Consider the following 19,462-nt stretch of genomic DNA (forward strand, 5'->3'; position numbering starts at 1 on the left):
CGTAACTACTCCGCCACCTCTCCAACCCCTGGTGTCATTTTTCCAGCTACAATTTCAAACAGCAAAGCTTCTGTTACTGTGGGCTTGGGAAGAGTTGCCCTGCGCGGCTCGGACGGTGGACTTCTCAGGAAGCCGCTGCCCGTCAGTGGGGGCAACACTGCTGAGAATTCTGGAGCTTCCCTGCACCCAGCCTCAGTTGTGTCTGTCACCAGCACCAGAAAGGCCCGGTAGGGCTGACAGGACGCTATTCCACTCCTGGGGACAAGACCGGTTGGCAGCTGCTTCTCTGTGTCAAATGCTCCACTGGCCAGTAAGATGGACTTCAGGAGGTAAGGCGGTCAGCTTTTTCCACCCTAGTCCTGGGGGGGCTAGACCCAGCTCAGACTTCTGTTCACAACTCCCCTGCTCCCAGCATCCCTACTTTTTCCCCAGATCCTCTGCTCCCAGCTTGCTTGCTGGGAGCCCTCCTCAATCAACGCTCCTGCAATCCCCTGCTAGGTTCCCAGCTCGTCAGCTGTTTCCCAGCCCCCCAACCCTCAGCCCCCTGCCAAACCCCAGGCACCGCCTTCCCAGAACTGGAGCCGCTGTCCTTAATCCTCGGGTGCTCCTCCCAGTAGACTCAACTTTACTGCTTCCAGGCTCCGCCCACTCCTTGTAAACTACAACCCCATTGGTTGAGCTTTTCTAGGCTCCACCTCCAAATAGCTCTTTCCTAATTGGTGCTCATAACCGTCCATCAGCGCTGTTGCTAGGGAATGGGCTGGGCGACCCAGGCAACCCAGCAGCCTTGGACGTACCGGAAGGCGCTCGGTCCCTGTGGGCCAAGGCTGGTGAGCCGGAGGGAGGGAACCCTGGACCAGGCTGGGGACGGCGCAAAGAAGGAAGGCCTGTGGAGTGGCCTGAGCAAGCCCTCAAGGAGCCTTCCCAGGGTTAAGGCTAATGTCAGAGACTCAGAAAGCGCCTGGGAAGGGTGAAGCAGGGCTCTGAAGGAGTCTGTGGGCCTACCTTGTTTTCCAAGACAAACCCGGCGGGGTTCCTTGAGAGGCGAGCTCAAAACCAAGTTAGAGAGAGGCGAGTTAAGTGCCCTGGCATGCACCTCTGCGGGTGGCTGGGCTAGAAGGAGGGCGGCCAACCGCTGAGGCGAGGCGCAGGTGGGCTCCAGGACTCATCCATGGGCTTGGTGTGGGTGTGTAGAGTGGTGGACGTTGACCCCGGGAACCAGAGAGATGGTCGTGATCCTCTGGAGGCTTTATGGGAACAGCCCCCGCCCCTCCCCCTCCCTCCCCCCTCCCCGCGCCCCTAGCCAGCCACCGGAACTTGAGGCTGCAAAGAGCCGGCTTCCTCCGGGACAAATCCAAGGAACTCCTTTCTATTATTGTGGGCCCGTCTGTGTCTGCCTGTGGCTTCCAGGAAGCGGAATCAGGTGCTCTGGACGGCTTCATTCAGTCCGATGCCCTACTGTTAAAGGGTTCACCCAAGCTTGTGATAGCCTGGCAAGCCAAACTCCATTTAAGACCATGGAGTGGTGACTTAGTGATGAGACTCCACAGCTGGGGAGGAGGTTGAGCTCCTCTGGGAAAGGATCACGTGGATGGGGAAGGGAAGGGCCTGACTAGCTAACAAGCGGCGTGGTGTGTTGAGGGTGGGCTGTGGCCTAGACTGGCTAGTGCACAGGTGGGCTTAGGAGACTTAAGGTCTGGTCAGGCTAAGGCTTGCCCCTGATTGTACCCAGGTGGAAAAGTAGTCATGTGCCCATTGTTATGGGACAGGTGTTGGGCTAGGCTGCCTGTGCCCAGAATGTGACTGCGGAGCCCAGGCCTTGTGTGTGTAGAGTATGGCCAGGGCTGTCACTGTGGGTGACCTTCACCGGGCCAGGCCCCTCCTGTTTGGTCCCTGCTCTGCGTTCTCATCAAGCCATGGCTGGATGCTTTGTGGTGGTCAGGGTCTGTGTCCTATGAGGTGTTCAGCAGCGGCCCTGACTTCTGCCCAGTGAACTTGAGAGGCACCCCCCTCCCCCGCCTTTTCTGATAAGAAAAATGGTTCTGATCCTCTTCAGATGTCTGTCTCATCTGGGTCGCAAGGCTGATACCCACTTACTGCTACAAGTGACCTTAACAGTAGCTGAGATGCATCTTCCCCTAAGAAGGGTACATATGAGTTGCCAGGGGAAGGCTGCCCAGTGTACCAAGGTGTCCCCATGGAGGTCCTGTCCCCTAGTCAGAACCTACCTCTGACATCATGGACACACATTCCAGCTTCCTCCTGGAAGCTGACAAATTTCTGGCCACTATCTAGAGCTTGCAGCTTGGAGGGACAGCGTGGGAGCCCGAGAACCGTTCTTGCTGTAGCTGTGAAAGGACACAGGCTGCCTGCCTTTCAGCTAGAGGGGCTGGGGTGGCACGGGGCACAGTCCTTCCTGAGCTGTGGGCTTCAGACCTGCCCTTCCCCTCCCTCTGCCTTCCCCACAGAGCAGACTCTTTTATGGCATCTGGTATTGTCTGGTGCTGCCCTGGGGTTGTTCAAAGCCTGGTGCTTAACGATTTCTTTCTTTCTTTTTAAAGATTGATTTATTTATTGTTATGTATATATGCTCTGCCTGCACATACACCTGCAGGCCAGAAGAGGGCATCAGATCATGTTATAAATGATTGTGAGCCACCATGTGGTTATGGGAAATTGAACTCAGGACCTCTGGAAGAGCAGTCAGTGCTTTTAACTGCTAAGCCATCTCTCCAGCCCCTTAACGATTACTTTCTCAGGAAATTGCGTCCCCACTGTGGCTTAGTGCCGGCAGGCCACGGGTTATGTAGGTGATATCACTGAGCCAGGGGAGGCCATGCATGGTAGGGTAAGCAGTGCTGACCGTGGGGCTCCTGTGGGGTGGGCTTCTTCCTTGGGGGCTTCTTCATAGGACTTTGTGGAGAATTAGTGCTGGGAAGCCCACACATTGAAAGGAGAGGGTGACATCTACATTTTCTGTCACAGAGACCAGACGTCCGACAGGAGCCATTTAAGAGGGGAAATCATTTATTTTGGCTCACAGTTTTGGAGTGTCATACATCACACTGGAGAAGGCGTAGAGGCAGGAACATGAGGCAGCTGGCCACATTGGCATTTATGGTCAGGAACCACGGGTGCTCAGCTTGCTTTCTCCCTTTTATTCATTGGGGTGAGGGGAGAGCCTAGGGAATGGCGTTGCCCACAGATAGGGTGGGATTTCCTATGTCAATCAACCTAAGCTCAGAAATATTTCAGGGACCCACCCAGAACTGTGTCTCCCAGGTGATTCCAAGTTTATCAAGTTGACAGCCAAGATTAGCTATGACAGGTCGCAAGGGAACAGACTGAACCCTCAGGTCACATGTCCTGTCACCTCAGGCTAAGGCACAGGATGGTGGTCGTGGAGCAGAGTCCCTTTGTGCAGCCTTCAGATTGGAGCCAGGACAAAGCAGGACTTGAAGAGGGCAGGGCTGACCCCTGGGTGGGGACTACCAGGGAAGTCCTCAGAGGAAGTGACCTCTGAGCAGAGTGAGGGAATCAGCTTGTGGCACTTGGCAGAGTCTCACTGGAGTCAGAGGACTCAGCACCACCAAGCTTGCGGGCAGGAGGGCAGAATGGCCCAGGGGCTCTGCAGCGTGAGCAGGAGGGGCCTTTCAGGAAAATCCCAGATTCTGAACAGTTGGAAACAAAAGTTGGAGAAGGACAGTGTGGGCTGACAAGGAGGCCAGGCTTCCTTCAGATTTTTCTAGGAGGGGCATGAGCAGGGATGCTTTGAGGCTTGAAGCCCAGCCTGCAGGTGGACTGTCATATGCCTGGGTGTGTCATCATGCGTCTGTCTGTCCTCTGCAGGAGGGTTCAGGGAGAAACAGTGACAAGGTTTATGTGACTTGGTAAATTCACACACCTTTTGGTAAGAGGAGAGAGAAAACCTGAAAACACCTGTGGCCATGGGTGATGTTCTGGGAAGGCCCAGGGTTATTGGGGTGTACTCAGCCTTTGGGCCTTGGTGAGTTTTGTGTGTGTCAGCTGATAGCCACCCTGCACTACGTTGTGGGGCAGGGCTCTCCTGAGGCACACAGAGGGTCTGCAGCAGTGGCGCCATTTAGCCACCCTGTGCAGGGCAAGGCCAGGCTGCACAGATGAGGGCAGGCAGCATGTATGGACCTGCATGACCCAGTGTCCATCTCTCCCTATCCCCATGGCCACCAACCACTCTTCCTAATCATGCCCTAGCCCTTCTGTATGTCTTGCTTCTTGGGTGGAAATTAAGATACCGAGCCACTGCACTGTCCCCTCCCTTCGAGTCCGTCCCATACCACTCAAGACAGCCTGGAGTCCATTCTGAGCCCTCCTTACACCCTGCAGCTCTGCAGCTCTGACCCCAGGCGCTGGCATTTTCCACTGTAGTTGTCCCAACCCTGCCTCAGGCACTTTGCAGCGGTCCCCACAGTGTTCCTGGTGGTTGGTAGGCTACAGTGAACCGCACAAGCAACCTCCCTGTACTCCCAAGCCTGGCAGAGCTGTGGCCCTGGCACACTATTTCTTACCGGGTCCTCTCCTGGGCACAGGGCTCCATGCCTTTCCCTAAACAGCTGTAACACTGCATCTGGCGACCACCCTGTCTCTTGTCTCTGGTAGTCAGTGGCTGTTTAACAGCTCGGGGCCACTGATAACCTGAGTCCCAGATGGCTGAGCTGTTGCAGTCCCCAGGGAGTCGGCTCAGTGTGATAGCACAGGCTATGTCCCTGGAGGGATAGGGTTCAGCTATGTTGCTATCTGCTTTCCAAGTGAGGCCAGCCCTGTGCTCCTGGTCCTGGAGTGTAGGCTGGAGATGCCGCTGAGAAACTTTAAAGTGGTTAGATTGAAGGCCCCCCTCGCCTGCCCAACTTTGTGATAAGTGCTCCAGAGGAGCCCTCTGGAGGGATATGTCTTCTGGGGAAACTTGGTAGCATGGAAGCCTGTCAGGAGCAGGGCCTCAACCAACCCCCGAAAGAACAAAGGTTGGCAAGGATATGGAGAGAGTGGGACCTGGTGCCGGGCTGGCGGGAATGTAAATTGGAGTTCCTTAAAACATCAAAGTTCCACTGCCCTGTGTCTGAGGGTCAAAGCCCCGTGGGTAGAATATAGAGACCCCAAAAGAGGGGCACAAGTATAAGGGATTGTAGCGGCGCTATCTGTAATAATCCCACAGTGGAAGCAGCCCAGATGCTTGCGAGTTAGTGATTGGTGAGCAGAATGTGGTGGTATGTCCATACAATGGCATATTACTCAGCCATGAAAAGGAGTGAGGCATTGGTAAGTGGTAAAACACCACTCCGTAGCCCGGTCTGGCCTCAAGCTCACAGCCACCACCACCACCCCAGCTTCAGTCTCCTGAACGTTGGGATTATGGGCTGGACCACCACCACAGGGCCAGGCAGTGTGATTTTAGAAGGAATCCGGGCTGCGTCAAGGGATCAGATGGGGCCCCCATACTTCATTCATGTCAGCTGTTAATTTCTATCCCAGCATGAAAGTTTCCATCATAAGTATTTTGGCTGCATTTTGCCGTGAGTGGCCGTTCACTGGCCATGGGTTTTCAACATTTCTGTGACTCTCACATTGGGATTTTTCTCTTTCCTGTCTGCAGAAAGCTCCAGAGAGCGGGCAAGATGGGGAACGCTAAGAGCCTGTCGGACCAGAAGTCACACTCAAAGTTCTCGCCTGAGGAGCAGGCTGAGGTGGACAGACTGTTTGATGCTCTGTCATCTCATAAAGGCGACTTAGCAATGGGGGCATTCTCTCTGGAGGCACTGAAGGCAAGAGTGACTGCGTGGAGGGGATTTAGGGTCTGCAGTTGTGGCAAGCACTAATAAGCCAATTTTTGGTGAAGGGTCCCTGTTTTGGTTTTTTTTTGGGTGGTGGTGTTGTCTCCATGACTATGTCACAGCTACACTGCTCTGTCCTTTAGGGTGAAAAGTAGCCATGGGCCATACATGCACAACACCCCCACCCCATTTTATTTTATTTCTTTTTTGAGACAGAGTCTTGGTGTATTAGCTGATGCTGGTCTAGCCTGGAACTCGGTGTATAGCCCAGGCTGGCCTTGAACTGGTTTTCCCCTCTTAGCCCTCTGAGTGCTGGGATCATAGGTGTGAAAGTGTCAGATCTTGGAGTCACAGACAGTTGTGAGTTGCCATGTGGAGTGCTGGGAATTGAACCCGGGTCCTTTGGAAGAGCAGACAGTGCTCTTAACCACTGAGCCATCTCTGCAGCCCCCGTGTGAAGGTGTCTTACGTGTACTAGAGCGAGGACCCGGGGCTGGGTATGGCTCCTCCTGCCCGTGGTCCACACTCTGGAGGCTGACTGAGAAGGATTGCTGAAAATTCCACCCTGGGCTGCATAGTGAGTCTTTGTCTCAGAAAACAGGAGGAAGGGTCAGAGAGAAAGATAGGCAGGAACGAGGGAGGGAGGGAGAGAGGGCTTGGATTGTGGCTGGACTGGTGGACATTTCTAACTTGACAAGACATGAGAGGAGGAACAACTGCCACCTCCCGGGTGGTCTAGAGCCGCACTTGACATCTCAGCTGCCTGATGCCTTTACAATGTGGTCCTGACATCAGGGAGTGTCACAGCACTTTTCGCTCAGTGCCTGAGACTCAGTTTAAGAAGCAAGAACTGGCCGGGCGGTGTAGTGCACACCTTTAATCCCAGCAGGTGGATCACTGTGAGTTCGAGGCCAGCCTGGTCTATAAAGTGAGTCAGGAGAACAGAGAGGAAAGGGAGGCTGTTTAAGAGCAGTGCTGGGAAAGAGGGGAGGAGCTTTTACTAGAGGAGTTTTACAGAGACAGGCTGAAGAAAAAACAAGCAAACCACAGGTGAAGAAAGAATGAGCCAGAGGATAAGAAGGAGCCCGGAGATTGTAACGGATTGCTGGAGTTAGTTTGAGACCAAGCAGAGCAATTCAGAGGCCGAGAGAGAAGAAGCCAGATTGAATAAGTCACCTTGGAGAGGAGTTTGAACTAGAACAGCTGAGTTGAACCAGCCAGCCCAGAGCTCAGTATGGACAAGAAAGAGACTCAGCACTAAGTCTCAGAGGCTGAAAGCGTCCTAGGCCTAGGTCAGATTGTAAGGAGGCTAGAAGCTTCCAGGGCCAGACCTAGGTAGGTTAGCAGATGGAGGCAGTGAGCCTCCAAAATGACTATTACATCAGGCAGATAAAAGTTACGTTTACAACCACATTCAGCCAACCAGAAGTTACGGGAGCCCCAGGTTTGGTATATGTGGGTGACGAAGATGCAGCTGGGCACAGTGTACTGTATGCACGCAGCAGGAGCAGACAGACCAGCACCTCACAGGCATGTTGCACGTGGTCGTGAGCTCAGACAGGTGCTGCAGGCACAAGACTCCGTGAACACTGGGCCCTAAGCAGTGTGGGTAGTAGTGGCAGGAAGGAAATGTCTGGCCTGGGGAGACTGAGGTTTGAGGTGCAGGCACCGACTAGAATGGCAGCCTCTGATGCCCACAACTTCTTTTTTATTTTTGTATATTTATTTATTTATTTTTGGTTTTTCGAGACAGGGTTTCTCTGTGTCTCCTTGGCTGTCCTGGGTAGACCAGGCTGGCCTCAAACTCATAGAGATCCACCTGCCTCTGCCTCCAGAGTGCTGGGATTAAAGGCGTGTTTGTTTTGTTTTCTTCACTACTACAGTTTAAACTCTGGGCCTTCCACATGGCAGTGAACCCTCCAGCCCTGAGCACCACCCCAACCTGAGCCAGTACACTTTGGGACCCCCTGGTTGGGGAGATGGTACCGTGGGATCCCAGGAAGGTCGCGCAGATGCAGGCAGCATCTATAGGACAGTGGTTGGCCTTGCCCTCAGCTTGTTTTCCAGTGAACCCTGCCTAACCCACTGTTTGTCCCCAACAGAGCCATGTCAAGGAGGCTCTTCCCCACGCGATGGTCACCAGACTATTTAACGGCATGTGGAAGGTCAAGGCCACCCACATAGTCCCTGTGGGACACAGACATGTTTCCCGGGAGCAGTTCACAGCGTTCCTGGCCCACCTGTTGAAAGGGAGCTCCGAGGAGAAGGGCCATGTGGTGATGCTGATGCTCTCAGCCGCGGAGGGGCCTGTGAGGGCCAGAGACGTCCAGAAGGTAGACACGTGGTGGCCAGGGGTCGGGGGACTTGGGACAGCTGCTTAGGTAATAACAGCATCATGGCATGGGCAGCCTCAGGGAGCTGAGCCCACATAACACTTTAGTTGATTCAGAACTCTTGAACTAGGGTTTTGGCAAACTCTTAGGTGGGCTAAGTGTGTTATCAGTGAAATGAAGGCCAGGCCTGGTGGTGCAGGCCTGACGTCCCAGCTACTCAAGAGGGTCAAAGGCCAGCCGAGGCACCTTGGTAAGACCCAGTGTCAAAATGTTACAAAAAGGGGAGGGGGACTTGATATGTATTCTCACTTGGTAGGATGCTGACACACCATCTGCAAAGCCTATGATTCCATCCCCAGCAGCGTTTAGAACTGGCCTAGTGGCCCACATCTGTAATCCCAGCACTTGGCAGGCAGAGGCAGGAGAACCAGGAGTTCAAAGTCATCCTCCGTTCCATAGCAAATTTAGGGCTACATGAAGTGCTAAAAAAAGAAACAAAAGTTGCATGACTAGGCCTGGAGGGACGGCGCAGCGGTTAGGAGCACTGGCTGCTTTTCCAGAGAGGACCCAGGTTCAATTCCCAGGGCCCACATGGCAGCTCAGAACTGTTTGTAGCTCTAGTTCCAGGGGATTGGGCACCCTCACTGACATGCATGCAGGCAAAACACCAATGCACATAAAATAAAAACAAATCTTTAAAACCAAAGAAGAATACACAAGGTGGCGCCCACGCTGGGGCCCATGGTGATTGGTACTAAAGCGATAAACCATCTTCACAGCGATGCGCCGGGAGTGGCTTGGGGAGGGCTCGGCTCTAATGGTGAAGCATGTCCCAGTTCACAGAGGACCTGGTGGCCTCTTTCGTGCACGTGCTGACCCGCCAGCGTGAGCTTCGAGGCTGGACGTCGAGGAAATCCGCTGTGCCCCCGGCTAGTATGCAGGCAATGACTGCCCAGCTGCTGTCAGAAATGAGGTTTCAAGGCAAGTGTGGGACTGTCCTCTGTGAGTCAGACCTGGGCGTGATGGCCACAGTTGCTGTGATCGTAGCCTCTGTCGTGATGTGTATCTGTCCCCCCTTGCTCTGGGTGATTGCTGTGGGTATCTTTGTGTCCCTCAGCTGTGCAGAAGCCATTGTGACATCACACATCCTCCTCTGGCTTCAGTGTCTGAAATCTTTTTTCCTTGGTCAGTCTTATAGAATGGGTCTCAATATTCTTGGTGATTTTTTTTTCTTTTTTTACTATTTATTTATTTAAGTTTTTTGAGACAGGGTTTCTCTGTGTAGCCTTGGCTGTCCTGGAACTTACTCTGTAGATCAGGCTGGCCTTGAACTCACAGAGATCCTCCTGTCTCTGCCTCCTGAGTGCTGGGATTAAAGGCGTGTGCCACCACCACCTAGCCGATGTTTTTATTGGTTTTTAATTTTATTTATTTTATGTATATGAATGATCTATCTGCATGTACACCTACATGCCAGAAGAGGGCATCAGATTTCATTAGAGATGGGTGTGAGCCACTATGTGGTTGTTGGGAATTGAACTCAGGACCTCTGGCAGAGCAGTCAGTGCTCTTAACCTCTGAGCCATCTCTCCAGCCCTCTTCCTAGTTTCTCAAGTAAGGTTTAGATGGTTAATCTGAGGTCTCCTTCCTTCAATGCAGGTGTTTGTAGCTGTAGTTTCCCCCTAAACTACCCTTTACTACATGCCAGAGGTCGCCGCATGCTGCTTTGGGTTTCATCCATCTTAGTGTTTTAAGTCCTTTATATACTTGGTTCTTTATATACTTGGTTTTACGTGTGTGTGTGTGTGTGTGTGTGTGTGTGTGTGTGTGTGTGTGTGTGTTTATACTTGTAGAGGCCAGAAGAGGCTGTCAGATCCTTTGGTGCTGGAGTTCCACTTGAGACACTGGTGTTGGAAATCCAACTTTATCACTGAGTGTGGTGGTGCACACCTTTAGTCCCAGCAACTTGGGAGGCAGAGGCAAGTGGATCATTAAGTTCAGGGTCAGCCTGGTCTACAGATCATATGGTAGGAAAGCCAGGCTACACAGAGAAACCCTGGTCCCAAAATCAAACAAATGAAAAAATCCAGCCTTACTGAGTTCACACCTGGGTTTGCACTCCGTGGGATTCACAGGTGTAAACAATGCCTTAGTCTCTCTGTGAGTTTAACCATACGTGTTCCTCCTGTCTCCATGGCAACTTAGTAGGTTCTAGCATTACCTCCACTTTACACCTGGGGACCCCAACTTGAAGTCCCAAGGGTTCCCCACTGGTTATCCTGTCACCCCTATCTTTGGAGTTAGGTAATAGAGAGCCACACTGGGTATTTTTGGAAAGATATGTGGTAAGGACAGAGTTGGTGAGACCTGCCCTTCCCCAGGCGGCAAGCAGGTGCCCCTGAGCCACACCCCATCTGCCATCAAACAGTCACATATCCAGCCTTCTGTTGACCTTGGTAGCCAAAGCCCTCAGCTGAAGTGGTCTCTGCAGATATTGCAGTTGAGGGGTTCCCAGGCTAGGCTTCCTTGCAAAGGCCTCCCATCATCGAGGCCTTCTGAAGTGCATTGTGAGGGGGAGGGAATAGCTGAGGGGTGTTGAGAGTCAAACTCTTAAATCAGTGCCAGCCCATGAAATGTAGTATTTTCTAGCAGTCACATCAAAATAGTACAGCTGGGCATGGTGGCGCAGGCTTTTAATCCCAGCACTCGGGGAGGTAGAGGCAGGTGGATTGCTGTGAGTTTGAGGCCACCACGGTCTACAAAGTGAGTTCCAGGACAGCCAGGGTGACACAGAGAAACCCTGTCTCAAAACAACAACAAACAAAATAATACAAAGGTGGCTCAGTTGGTAGTATCTGGCATGCACGAAGCTTTGGCTTCAAGCCTGGGCGCTGCATAAATCGGTTGTGACATACATCTGTAATCTCCGCACTTGGGGGGTGGAGCCAGGGGGATGAGAGTTCAAGGCTGTCCTCAGCTACATAGTCAGCTTGAGGCCAGCCTGGGCTACACAAGACCCTTTCTCTAACAAAAACAAAAGTATACAAAGAAACAGAGATGTGAGATACACCTATGACATACCTCAGCTCAGACAAGCCGTCTCCTGGTGACTTGTGGTCTTTAGATTGGTTTTCGAAGGCTTGGGCGGTGTCCGTAAAGTGACACAAAGGGCTCAGTAATGCTAGTTTCTTCTTTCCTTAGATGGCCACAAGTTCCTGGGCTCTCAGTCCCTGGACCAGGTGTGCGACCAAGCCGTGATCCAGGACTGGGTGTTTCATGTCCCTCATGTGGGCGTGTTTCTGAGTGTGGTGGTCCACAGGGGCCTCCACCTCCTGAGCTCACCCCTTGACCTTTCCACGCTGGTCCCCAAGTGCCAGGTGGACCAAGGGCCGTTTGAGAGCATTCTGGACGTGCTGTCCGTCATCTACCTCAACTCCCACCTGGCAGCAGAGCATCAGCAATCCTGGCGCCTGCTGTTCTCCACACAGCTCCACGGGCAGAGCTTCTCCCAGCTGTGCAGCCATATCACGAACCAGGGGCCCTGCCTGGTTGTCCTCGAGGATAGGGACGGCTACATCTTTGGTGGCTTTGCCTCCTGCTCTTGGGAGGTGAAGCCTCAGTTCCAAGGTAAGGCCTCAAGGCGGCAGTGAGTCCTATGCCAGGAAGGGTTAACTGCCAACCTCGCACAGCGTAGGACCTCTGGGAAGGAGGTCTTAGGCGTTGTCCAGAGCAGGTTGTTAATTGATGTGGGAAGACCCCGCCCATTATTGGTGGCACCATTTTGTGGGCTGCTCATTCAGGCTCCGCAGGCTCCCCACTTCCTCCAGAACCTTTGCACCCTCCGGCAGTGCTGCAGGTCTCGGTGGTCTTGAGACAGGCAGGCTTGACCCTGGTGCGAAGGGTGTTTTCCAGACTCCCGCTTGCTCTGTGTCATGAGCCCGGTGCTCCAGCAGAGGGCAGCTGTGCGTGCCTGAGGAGGCTTCAGCTCAGAGTTGTGTCCCTGTGCTCAGAGTGGCCAAATGGGCGAATAGCCCTTAGCTTAGGTGGGATTTTCTTTTTCTTGGTGCTGGGGATCCTACGCCAGGCCTGACACATACTAGCGTGTTAGACCATGTTGTCAGTGTGCCCAACCCAGACTGTTTTCTCTCGGTGTTTCGGATCCCGAGGCAGCCAAGACTCTGAGTCTCTGGCCTGCAGCCTGCTGCTTATTCTGGTGTCCTTTCCTCTGTATGCTGGAGGCAGCTGCCACACTCGCTTATGGTGTTTGCTGCAGAGAGAAGTGCCTTGCTGTGCAGTAGTACTGCTGTGGCAGGTTCAGAAAGGCATGGCAGGGCTCTTAGGTCCTCGCTGGTGTCCTGGGGTGTGGTCTCCCCCATGTGGCCTCTTCACCTCAGCCTGGGGCCCTGTGATTTTGCCCAGTGTCAGCTCCTGTCTGACACCACGTGGTCTGAAGATGGCCACGTTGTCTATTCACTGTCATTGGATCCTTGAGCCCTCGGCTTTTCCATCTGAGTCCCTGGACATCCGTAAGGCTTGTCTTGTGTGGGGCCTGGGGGCTGTCCTCTGAGCACCCCTCCATATGGCCCCTGAAGATGCACAAGCCCTTGCTGCTGTACCCTGAGAAGCAGCCTGTTGGTATTTGTAGTTCTTTGCATCTGGTTCTGAGGCAGTGACTATTTCCTTGGCTCTCTGCCACTTCCAGGGGACAACAAATGCTTCCTGTTCTCTGTCATCCCCAGCATGGCCACGTACACATACACGGGTTACAATGACCACTTCATGTACTTGAATCAGGGACAGCAGACCATGCCCAACGGACTGGTAAGAAGGCAGGGAAGGGGTGGCCCACCAGCCAGGTGCGAGTGCTTTCAGTGTGTCTGTCCCTTCTGTGGTGTGTGCTGAGAGCCAGTACCAGGGCACATCTTCCTTAGTGTTAGGTATGTCTTGGCTGATTTTCCCCTGGTTTGTGTGTGCAAACAGTCTGGCCCTTTCCCTGAACTGCAAATGGTTAGTCTGTGTCCCAAGAGGGTGTTGGTGGCAGACCCATCACCAGTCACTGCCATCTGCCTCACCCCAACATGTGCTGAGCCTGCACAGTGAGCCTGTGGGCTGAGCTTAGTGGTGGTGGAAGATTTCTGAGCTGAGGGCTCTGGGCACTGGTCTAGTTAGTGGTAACTCATGTGACAGAAAATGGCCTGTGTTTGTGGTAGCCATATTCTTGCTTATTGTTAGCCACAGGAATGAGAGGAGTGCCGGGTGTGGTGGCGCACGCCTTTAATCCCAGCACCGGGGAGGCAGAGGCAGGCGGATCGCTGTGAGTTCAAGGCCAGCCTGGTCTACAAAGCGAGTCCAGGACAGCCAAGGCTGCACCTAGAAACCCTATTAAAAAAAAAAAAGGAGAGGGGAGGGGAGAGAATAGAGAGGAGAAGACAGGATAGGGGAAAGGAGAAGAGAGAGGGGAGGGCAGGAGGAGAAGGGAGGACAGAGGGGAGAGGGAGGGCATATAATGGAGGAGGGGAAAAGAGGGGGAGCCAGGTCAGCAATGGCAGCTGATGTTTGGCGTTGGTGAGAGCCACCCAACGTGCTGGCCTTTTTTTTTTTTTCTCTGCTTCCTGAGGAGTCTTTTGGGAAGGTCTAGCTAGCTCTGTACTTGCTGCCAGCTAGAGAGGGTCAGGGGTTCCCTCTCAGGCTGCTACCACAGCAAGTGGGAGGGACATGGCCAGTGCCCCAGGACACCAGAGTTTAAGCATGTGACCCATCCCAGAGTGGGCCTGGCTGCCAGCCTCGGGAGTAGCCCCAACAACCCCAGCAACCATAGTCTTTGGCCTAGGGACCAAAAGCAGCCTCCAGATGTAAACCCAGATCCCTGTACCATGGAAGCAGGTCATTATATCATGTGCTCCAGACCCACCAGGGACAAGAGGGTGTGACAGAGGTGACGTGGGGACAAAGCTGTCAGGGAGGCAGGGTGGCAGCTGGCTTGAGCCTGGCAGTGGGGCCAAATGGTAGGAAGATGCGCATTCGAGTTGGCACTCCTAGCCTGCCACCTTTTTCTGAGGGAGTCTTTGGACAGAGGTCGGGGTCGGTTCCCTGTGGAGACAGGGCACAGGTGGGTTTCCAGGGGTCTGCGGAGTGTCCCGTCGGCTGTCCATGGAGGCCTCAGCCGAGCTGCGGAGTGTAGTCTGCTGATATCTAAGACCATTTAGCACCTTAGAACAGGATTATAATCATAGCCCAAGAAAAGAAAGCTGCTGGCCACATCCCACCTTTCCCCATGTCTCAGGCTGGTTGCTTCACACACACCATGCACGCACACACGCACGTACGCATGCACATATGCATGCACACGCCTTTCTGAGACAAAGTTTTAGACAGGCTAGCCTGGAACTTTCTGTAGCTCAGGCTAGTCAGGAACTCAGGAGCCTCCTGGCTCCCTGGAGTGATCAAGCCTGTTGTTTCTGAAGCTCTGCCCTCCCCTCCCCACAGTGGTGGCTGACACTGTCATCTGTCCCCATCTGCTCTACAGGGCATGGGCGGGCAGCACGATTACTTTGGGCTTTGGGTGGCTGCCGACTTCGGGAAAGGACACAGCAAGGCCAAGCCCACGTGCACCACCTATAACAGCCCACAGCTGTCTGCCCAGGAGGAATTCCAGTTTGATAAGATGGAGGTGTGGGGACTTGGCGACTTCTCAGACACGAGTGAGGTGAGTTCTTCTTAGCAGTAACCTCTTGCGGAGCTATGGCCTTTCTGCTTTTTCTTATTTTCCACTGCCTGCTTCTCAGTCTGGGGATCAGTTCGTCCTCACCAGCTATGGGTCATGCCAGGAGTGTGTGTTTGCCTTGGAAGTGGGGCCCTACCTAAGATGCACACCTGGCCCACCTTTGCCCACCCTACCTTTCTGCAAGAAAAATGGGCTTCTGTGTGACACTGGCAGGTGCATGCCAGCGGGGAGGCTTCTGGGTACCCATGCCACTTAGCCTCTTTATGGCTCCAATCTGGTAAGCCAACCACTGGGAGGAAGTCACCCTGTGGTCTAGGTCGGTGGGAGCTGTTACCTCCCCGTGCGCATCTTGAACACACCCACTCCCTTTCTTCCCAAGGTCAAGAACAAGAAGAGCATCCTTGACTCAAACCCTGAAGCCCGCAGCTTGTTGGAGATCAGTGGACGGTCTCGTCACAGTGAAGGACTGCGAGAAGTCCCGGAGGATGCTGATGGGAATTGAAGCACCTGGACCGCGGGCTTCCTGGAGCAGGGGCGGGGACTCCTCAGGGATGCAATGCACACAGCACCCAGATTGCCCACTGCTGGGTAAGCAGAGCTCTTCAGACCCTCCGCCCTCACTCTGGCTTAGCTTCAACACAGAGCCCCACGGTCACACCCAGGCCATCGTGGACATACTTAATCAGAACACAGCCCTGCCATATCCCTCAGAAGCTATCACTGATGGACATCATCTCCCAAGGGTCCTGAGTGTGGATGAGAATCTTTGTCAATGGCATCTAGATAAAGAGGTTGTTGGGACCTGTATTCCTGCTTTGTGAGGAGGCTCCATGCTTGGCCTTTGCTCTGGGGTCCCTGTGAGTGCCCCCATGGCCCATCCAGAGTGGAAAGATAGAGGTGCTAAGAAGAACATCTGGGACCTTTGTGAGCACACTCGCCCCACCCAGCGTGGAATTTCTGGGTTTGTAGCTGAAGATCTGAAGAGAACGTCTCTGGGGCAGGTCGCTTCAGAACAGGCTTCAGATGAGGATTCCCACCTAGCTTTCTGCACACTCATAAATGAGTCTGATGAACAAATGGGGAAACTTGACCTATTTACTCAAGAGACTTAAGTCGTTACTGTGCTGCTAGCTGAAATATGGGGCCATTTGCAGAGACCTGAAGTCTGGGTGCTTGCCCAAAGGATACATAAGGCCATCCCAGAAGTCAGTGGGTGATACCCAGTCTCGGCTGCGAGTGTCAGCCTCTAGGTGCCTTCTCTGAGGTCATATAGCTCAGGCCTTCTCAGAAGGATGATGGGTAATGGGACAGTATAGACTTACTGAAGATGGACTCGAGTGATCCTGAAAGATTGATGATGACTCAGGTGGCCAGGCTGTCCTTCACACTGAGTCATTGCCACCCAGTGTCACCCTCTCAGAGGAACTGTGGGCTCCTCTGTGAGACCTCTACCTCTTCCGTTGGCTGTTTGCTGTAAACTTCAACCTTTACAGATCTGATAAAGGTTCTACCTTTGATTATACAGTTTGCCTCAATTAAAAGCCATAAAATAAGCCCGCTATGTGCATCTCTCCAGTTCTGCATTTCTGCCCAGGTGGCTCCTGGAATACTCCATGTACCAATCGTGAGCACCACAGAAGGTCTGAGGCAAGTGCCTTCCAATAACGTGCCCTTTCTGTGCACGGAGGCCATGTGGTACTGACAAGGGCTCAGCCATTTTGATTTTCTTGGTAAGAACCCAGTGGGCAATGGTGTGTGAGCTAGAGAGAGACAATACTAGTATTTTCAGACAGCCCTATTCTAATACCACAGAATTTTCTCACTGGGCTATGGAGTGGGTTTTTTGTTTGTTTTGTTTTGCTTTGTTTTTCTTTCTTTTTTTTTTAAAGGTTTATTTATCTATTTATTATTTTATATAGAGCTCTGCCTGCATGTACACCTGTGGGCCAGAAGAGGGCATCAGATCATGTTATAGATGGCTGTGAGCCACCATGTGGCTGCTGGGAATTGAACTCTGGACCTCTGGAAGAGCTGTCAGTGCTCTTAACCTTTGAGCCATCCCTCCAGCCCTGCTTTGTTTTTCAAGACAGAGTTTCTCTGTGTTTTGGAACACATTTTGTAGACCAAGCTGGTCTCAAACTCAGAGATGCACCTGCTCTGCCTCCCAAGTGCTGGGATTAAAGGTGTGTACCACCACTGTCTTGTGGTCATGTTTCTCGCTGGTAGCAGACCTGTGGTGCCCAGGGCTTTGTGTGACCCATTGGGAGGTCACGACACTGTGGCCACCATGCTCTCTGACCTCTGTGCTGGAATGAGACTCTGCTCCTCAAGGCAGCACCCCAAGGACAGGAGGGCCTTGCAAGTGTTTGCTCACAGGGTGTAGCCCTCTTGGGGGTACAGGTGACGGGCTCTGCTTCCCACACACACCTGTAACAAATTTCTCAGGGCACAAATGTTTGTGGGGTGTCAGCCGGGCTCTAAGGAGCTTCTCATCTCTTGCAAATGAGGAGTGTGTGATCTTTTTGTGACGTGCCAGAGACCTCTCTACACATCGAGGCTGATCCAAGCTCAGAAAGTGCTGGAAGAGGTAAAGAAACACAGACCATGGTGCAAACAGAGTGAGGTTCTGGAAGGTATGTGCTCCCCCGGAGGCCACTCTCTGCACAGCAGGCCGCTGTCTGTACAACTGTGTTTCCACACGGCATGTCCCTTCATGTTGGTTTCTCAGTGAGTTGCTCAGGGTTTCCCTCCATCTGTTGCTGTCAGCTGTGTAGATGTTCCATCTTGTCAGGCAAGTCAGTATCTTATTGGAGGCTGACTGTTGCTATAGTAACCATCCTCTGTGTGTCTGTGATTGTTCTCTGGGGTGAAGTGAGTGACTAGTTGGTTTAAACAAAACTCTTCCTTCCCTTTTGGTGATGCTGTGGACTGTAGCTCAGGGCTTGGTGTAAGCTAGGTGGCTGCTCACTACTGTGCTGTGTCCCCAGCCCTTGGCTTTATGAGGCAGGGTCTCTTTTTGGGGGGGGGTTTCAAGACAAAGTTTCTCTGTGTAGCCTTTGCTCTCCTGGACTAACTTTGTAGACCAGGCTGGCCTCGAATTCACAGAGATCCACCTGCCTCTGCCTCCCAAGTGCTAGGATTAAAGGCGTGCGCCACCACTGCCCGGCTGAGGCAGGGGCTCTTATAGCCCAGGTTAGCCATGGACTCATGACCCCCCTACTTCTGCCTCTCGAATGCTGCGCCTACAGTTGTGCTGCACCACACCTGCCTGAGGTTTGCCAGAGTTCTCATCCTTGTTTCACCCCTGTAACACACCGGGAGCCTGCCGCTCACCTTTCACCCCTGTAACATACCGGGAGCCTGCCGCTCACCTTTCACCCCTGTAACAAACCGGGTGCCTGCCGCTCACCCAGGAGTGTGGCGGCGGACAGCTTCACTTTTCAGTGTTCCTCTGCCTCTCTGGAGTGTCTTTCCCCACCTTGGTTTATACGGGTATTTTTTGTTTTTTGTTTTGAGAGATGGCTCAGCAGTTAAGAGCTCTGCGGTTGTAGATGAGTTCTCCTGTAGATGGGGTTTTTAGGTGCGTCCCAGGGTTTGAACCCACATTGTCAGCCTTTCATGGTTCCACTTTAGCTGCTGATCTGTCTCCTCAGCCCCCGATAACTTTTGTGTTAAATGATATGCCTTTACTCTACTTAAGAAATTTTATAGAGCCGGGCGGTGGTGGCGCACGCCTTTAATCCCAGCACTCGGGAGGCAGAGGCAGGCGGATCGCTGTGAGTTCGAGGCCAGCCTGGTCTACAAAGTGAGTCCAGGACGGCCAAGGCTACACAGAGAGACCCTGTGTCGAAAAACCAAAAAAAAAAAAAAAAAAAAAAAAAAAAAAGAAATTTTATTTATGTACTATACATAAATGGGCATTTTGTCTACATGTATGTCTGCCTGTGTGCATGTGTGCATGTGTGCATATGCCTGCACGCGGTTGTATGTGGTGTGGACATATGTCTATGTACAGATGTACATGTGTGACATATGCTTGTGTGAGTACACCTGAGCACACACAAGTACATGCGTGTGAGATCTGTCCCTGATGCTTGCTGAATCCGTTTGTATTGTAACCCCCAACCATGAGTGTCTCAGAAGCACCTGTCCAGCTTCGTGAGATGTTAAGAGCGAGGGCTTCGCCTCATTTGAGAGGGAAGCGTGGAAGGTCTGAGTGGGCATGCTGCCAGCGACTGCTCCCTCTGGCAGCCACTGCAATGGCTTTGTTGTGTGTGCAGGCATAGCCCCTCCAGTGGTGTTACACGTTTTCCCATGATTCTTTTACATTTTCAGTGTGGGACTGAGCCCAGGGCCTCACCGGTGCCAGGCGGAGGTTCTACTGCTAAGTCCCAACCCTTGTACTGTATGGGGCAGGGGGATCTTTGAGACCTGCTGAGTTGTCCAGGCTGGCCTTGAGCTTGTAAACCCTCGTATGTCAGGTGAGTGCCCAGCTCCTCATCGACCCCCCCCTCCGCCCCATGGAGACTCTGTTTTTTCTCTGTGGCATGATGCCGGCATGTGCTTTGAGAGAGCTTCCGTTTCTGTTTGTGTTTATG

At 52.9% G+C, this 19,462-nt stretch overlaps 1 protein-coding gene across 1 annotated transcript; it reads left to right on the plus strand.

Moving 5' to 3' along the window:
- MEAK7 (MTOR associated protein, eak-7 homolog) lies at positions 1-16,419 on the plus strand. The gene is made up of 8 exons (XM_084757312.1): positions 1-329; positions 5,630-5,798; positions 7,910-8,140; positions 8,977-9,127; positions 11,342-11,767; positions 12,843-12,961; positions 14,667-14,846; positions 15,244-16,419. Exons 1-8 carry the CDS (start codon positions 316-318, stop codon positions 15,364-15,366), a joined length of 1,413 nt encoding a protein of 470 aa, XP_084613438.1. The 5' UTR covers positions 1-315; the 3' UTR covers positions 15,367-16,419.
- The last annotated feature ends 3,043 nt before the right edge of the window (positions 16,420-19,462 follow it).

The sequence above is a fragment of the Acomys minous genome (genome assembly GCF_964271855.1).
Source record: "Acomys minous genome assembly, chromosome: 14".
Lineage (NCBI taxonomy): Eukaryota > Metazoa > Chordata > Mammalia > Rodentia > Muridae > Acomys > Acomys minous.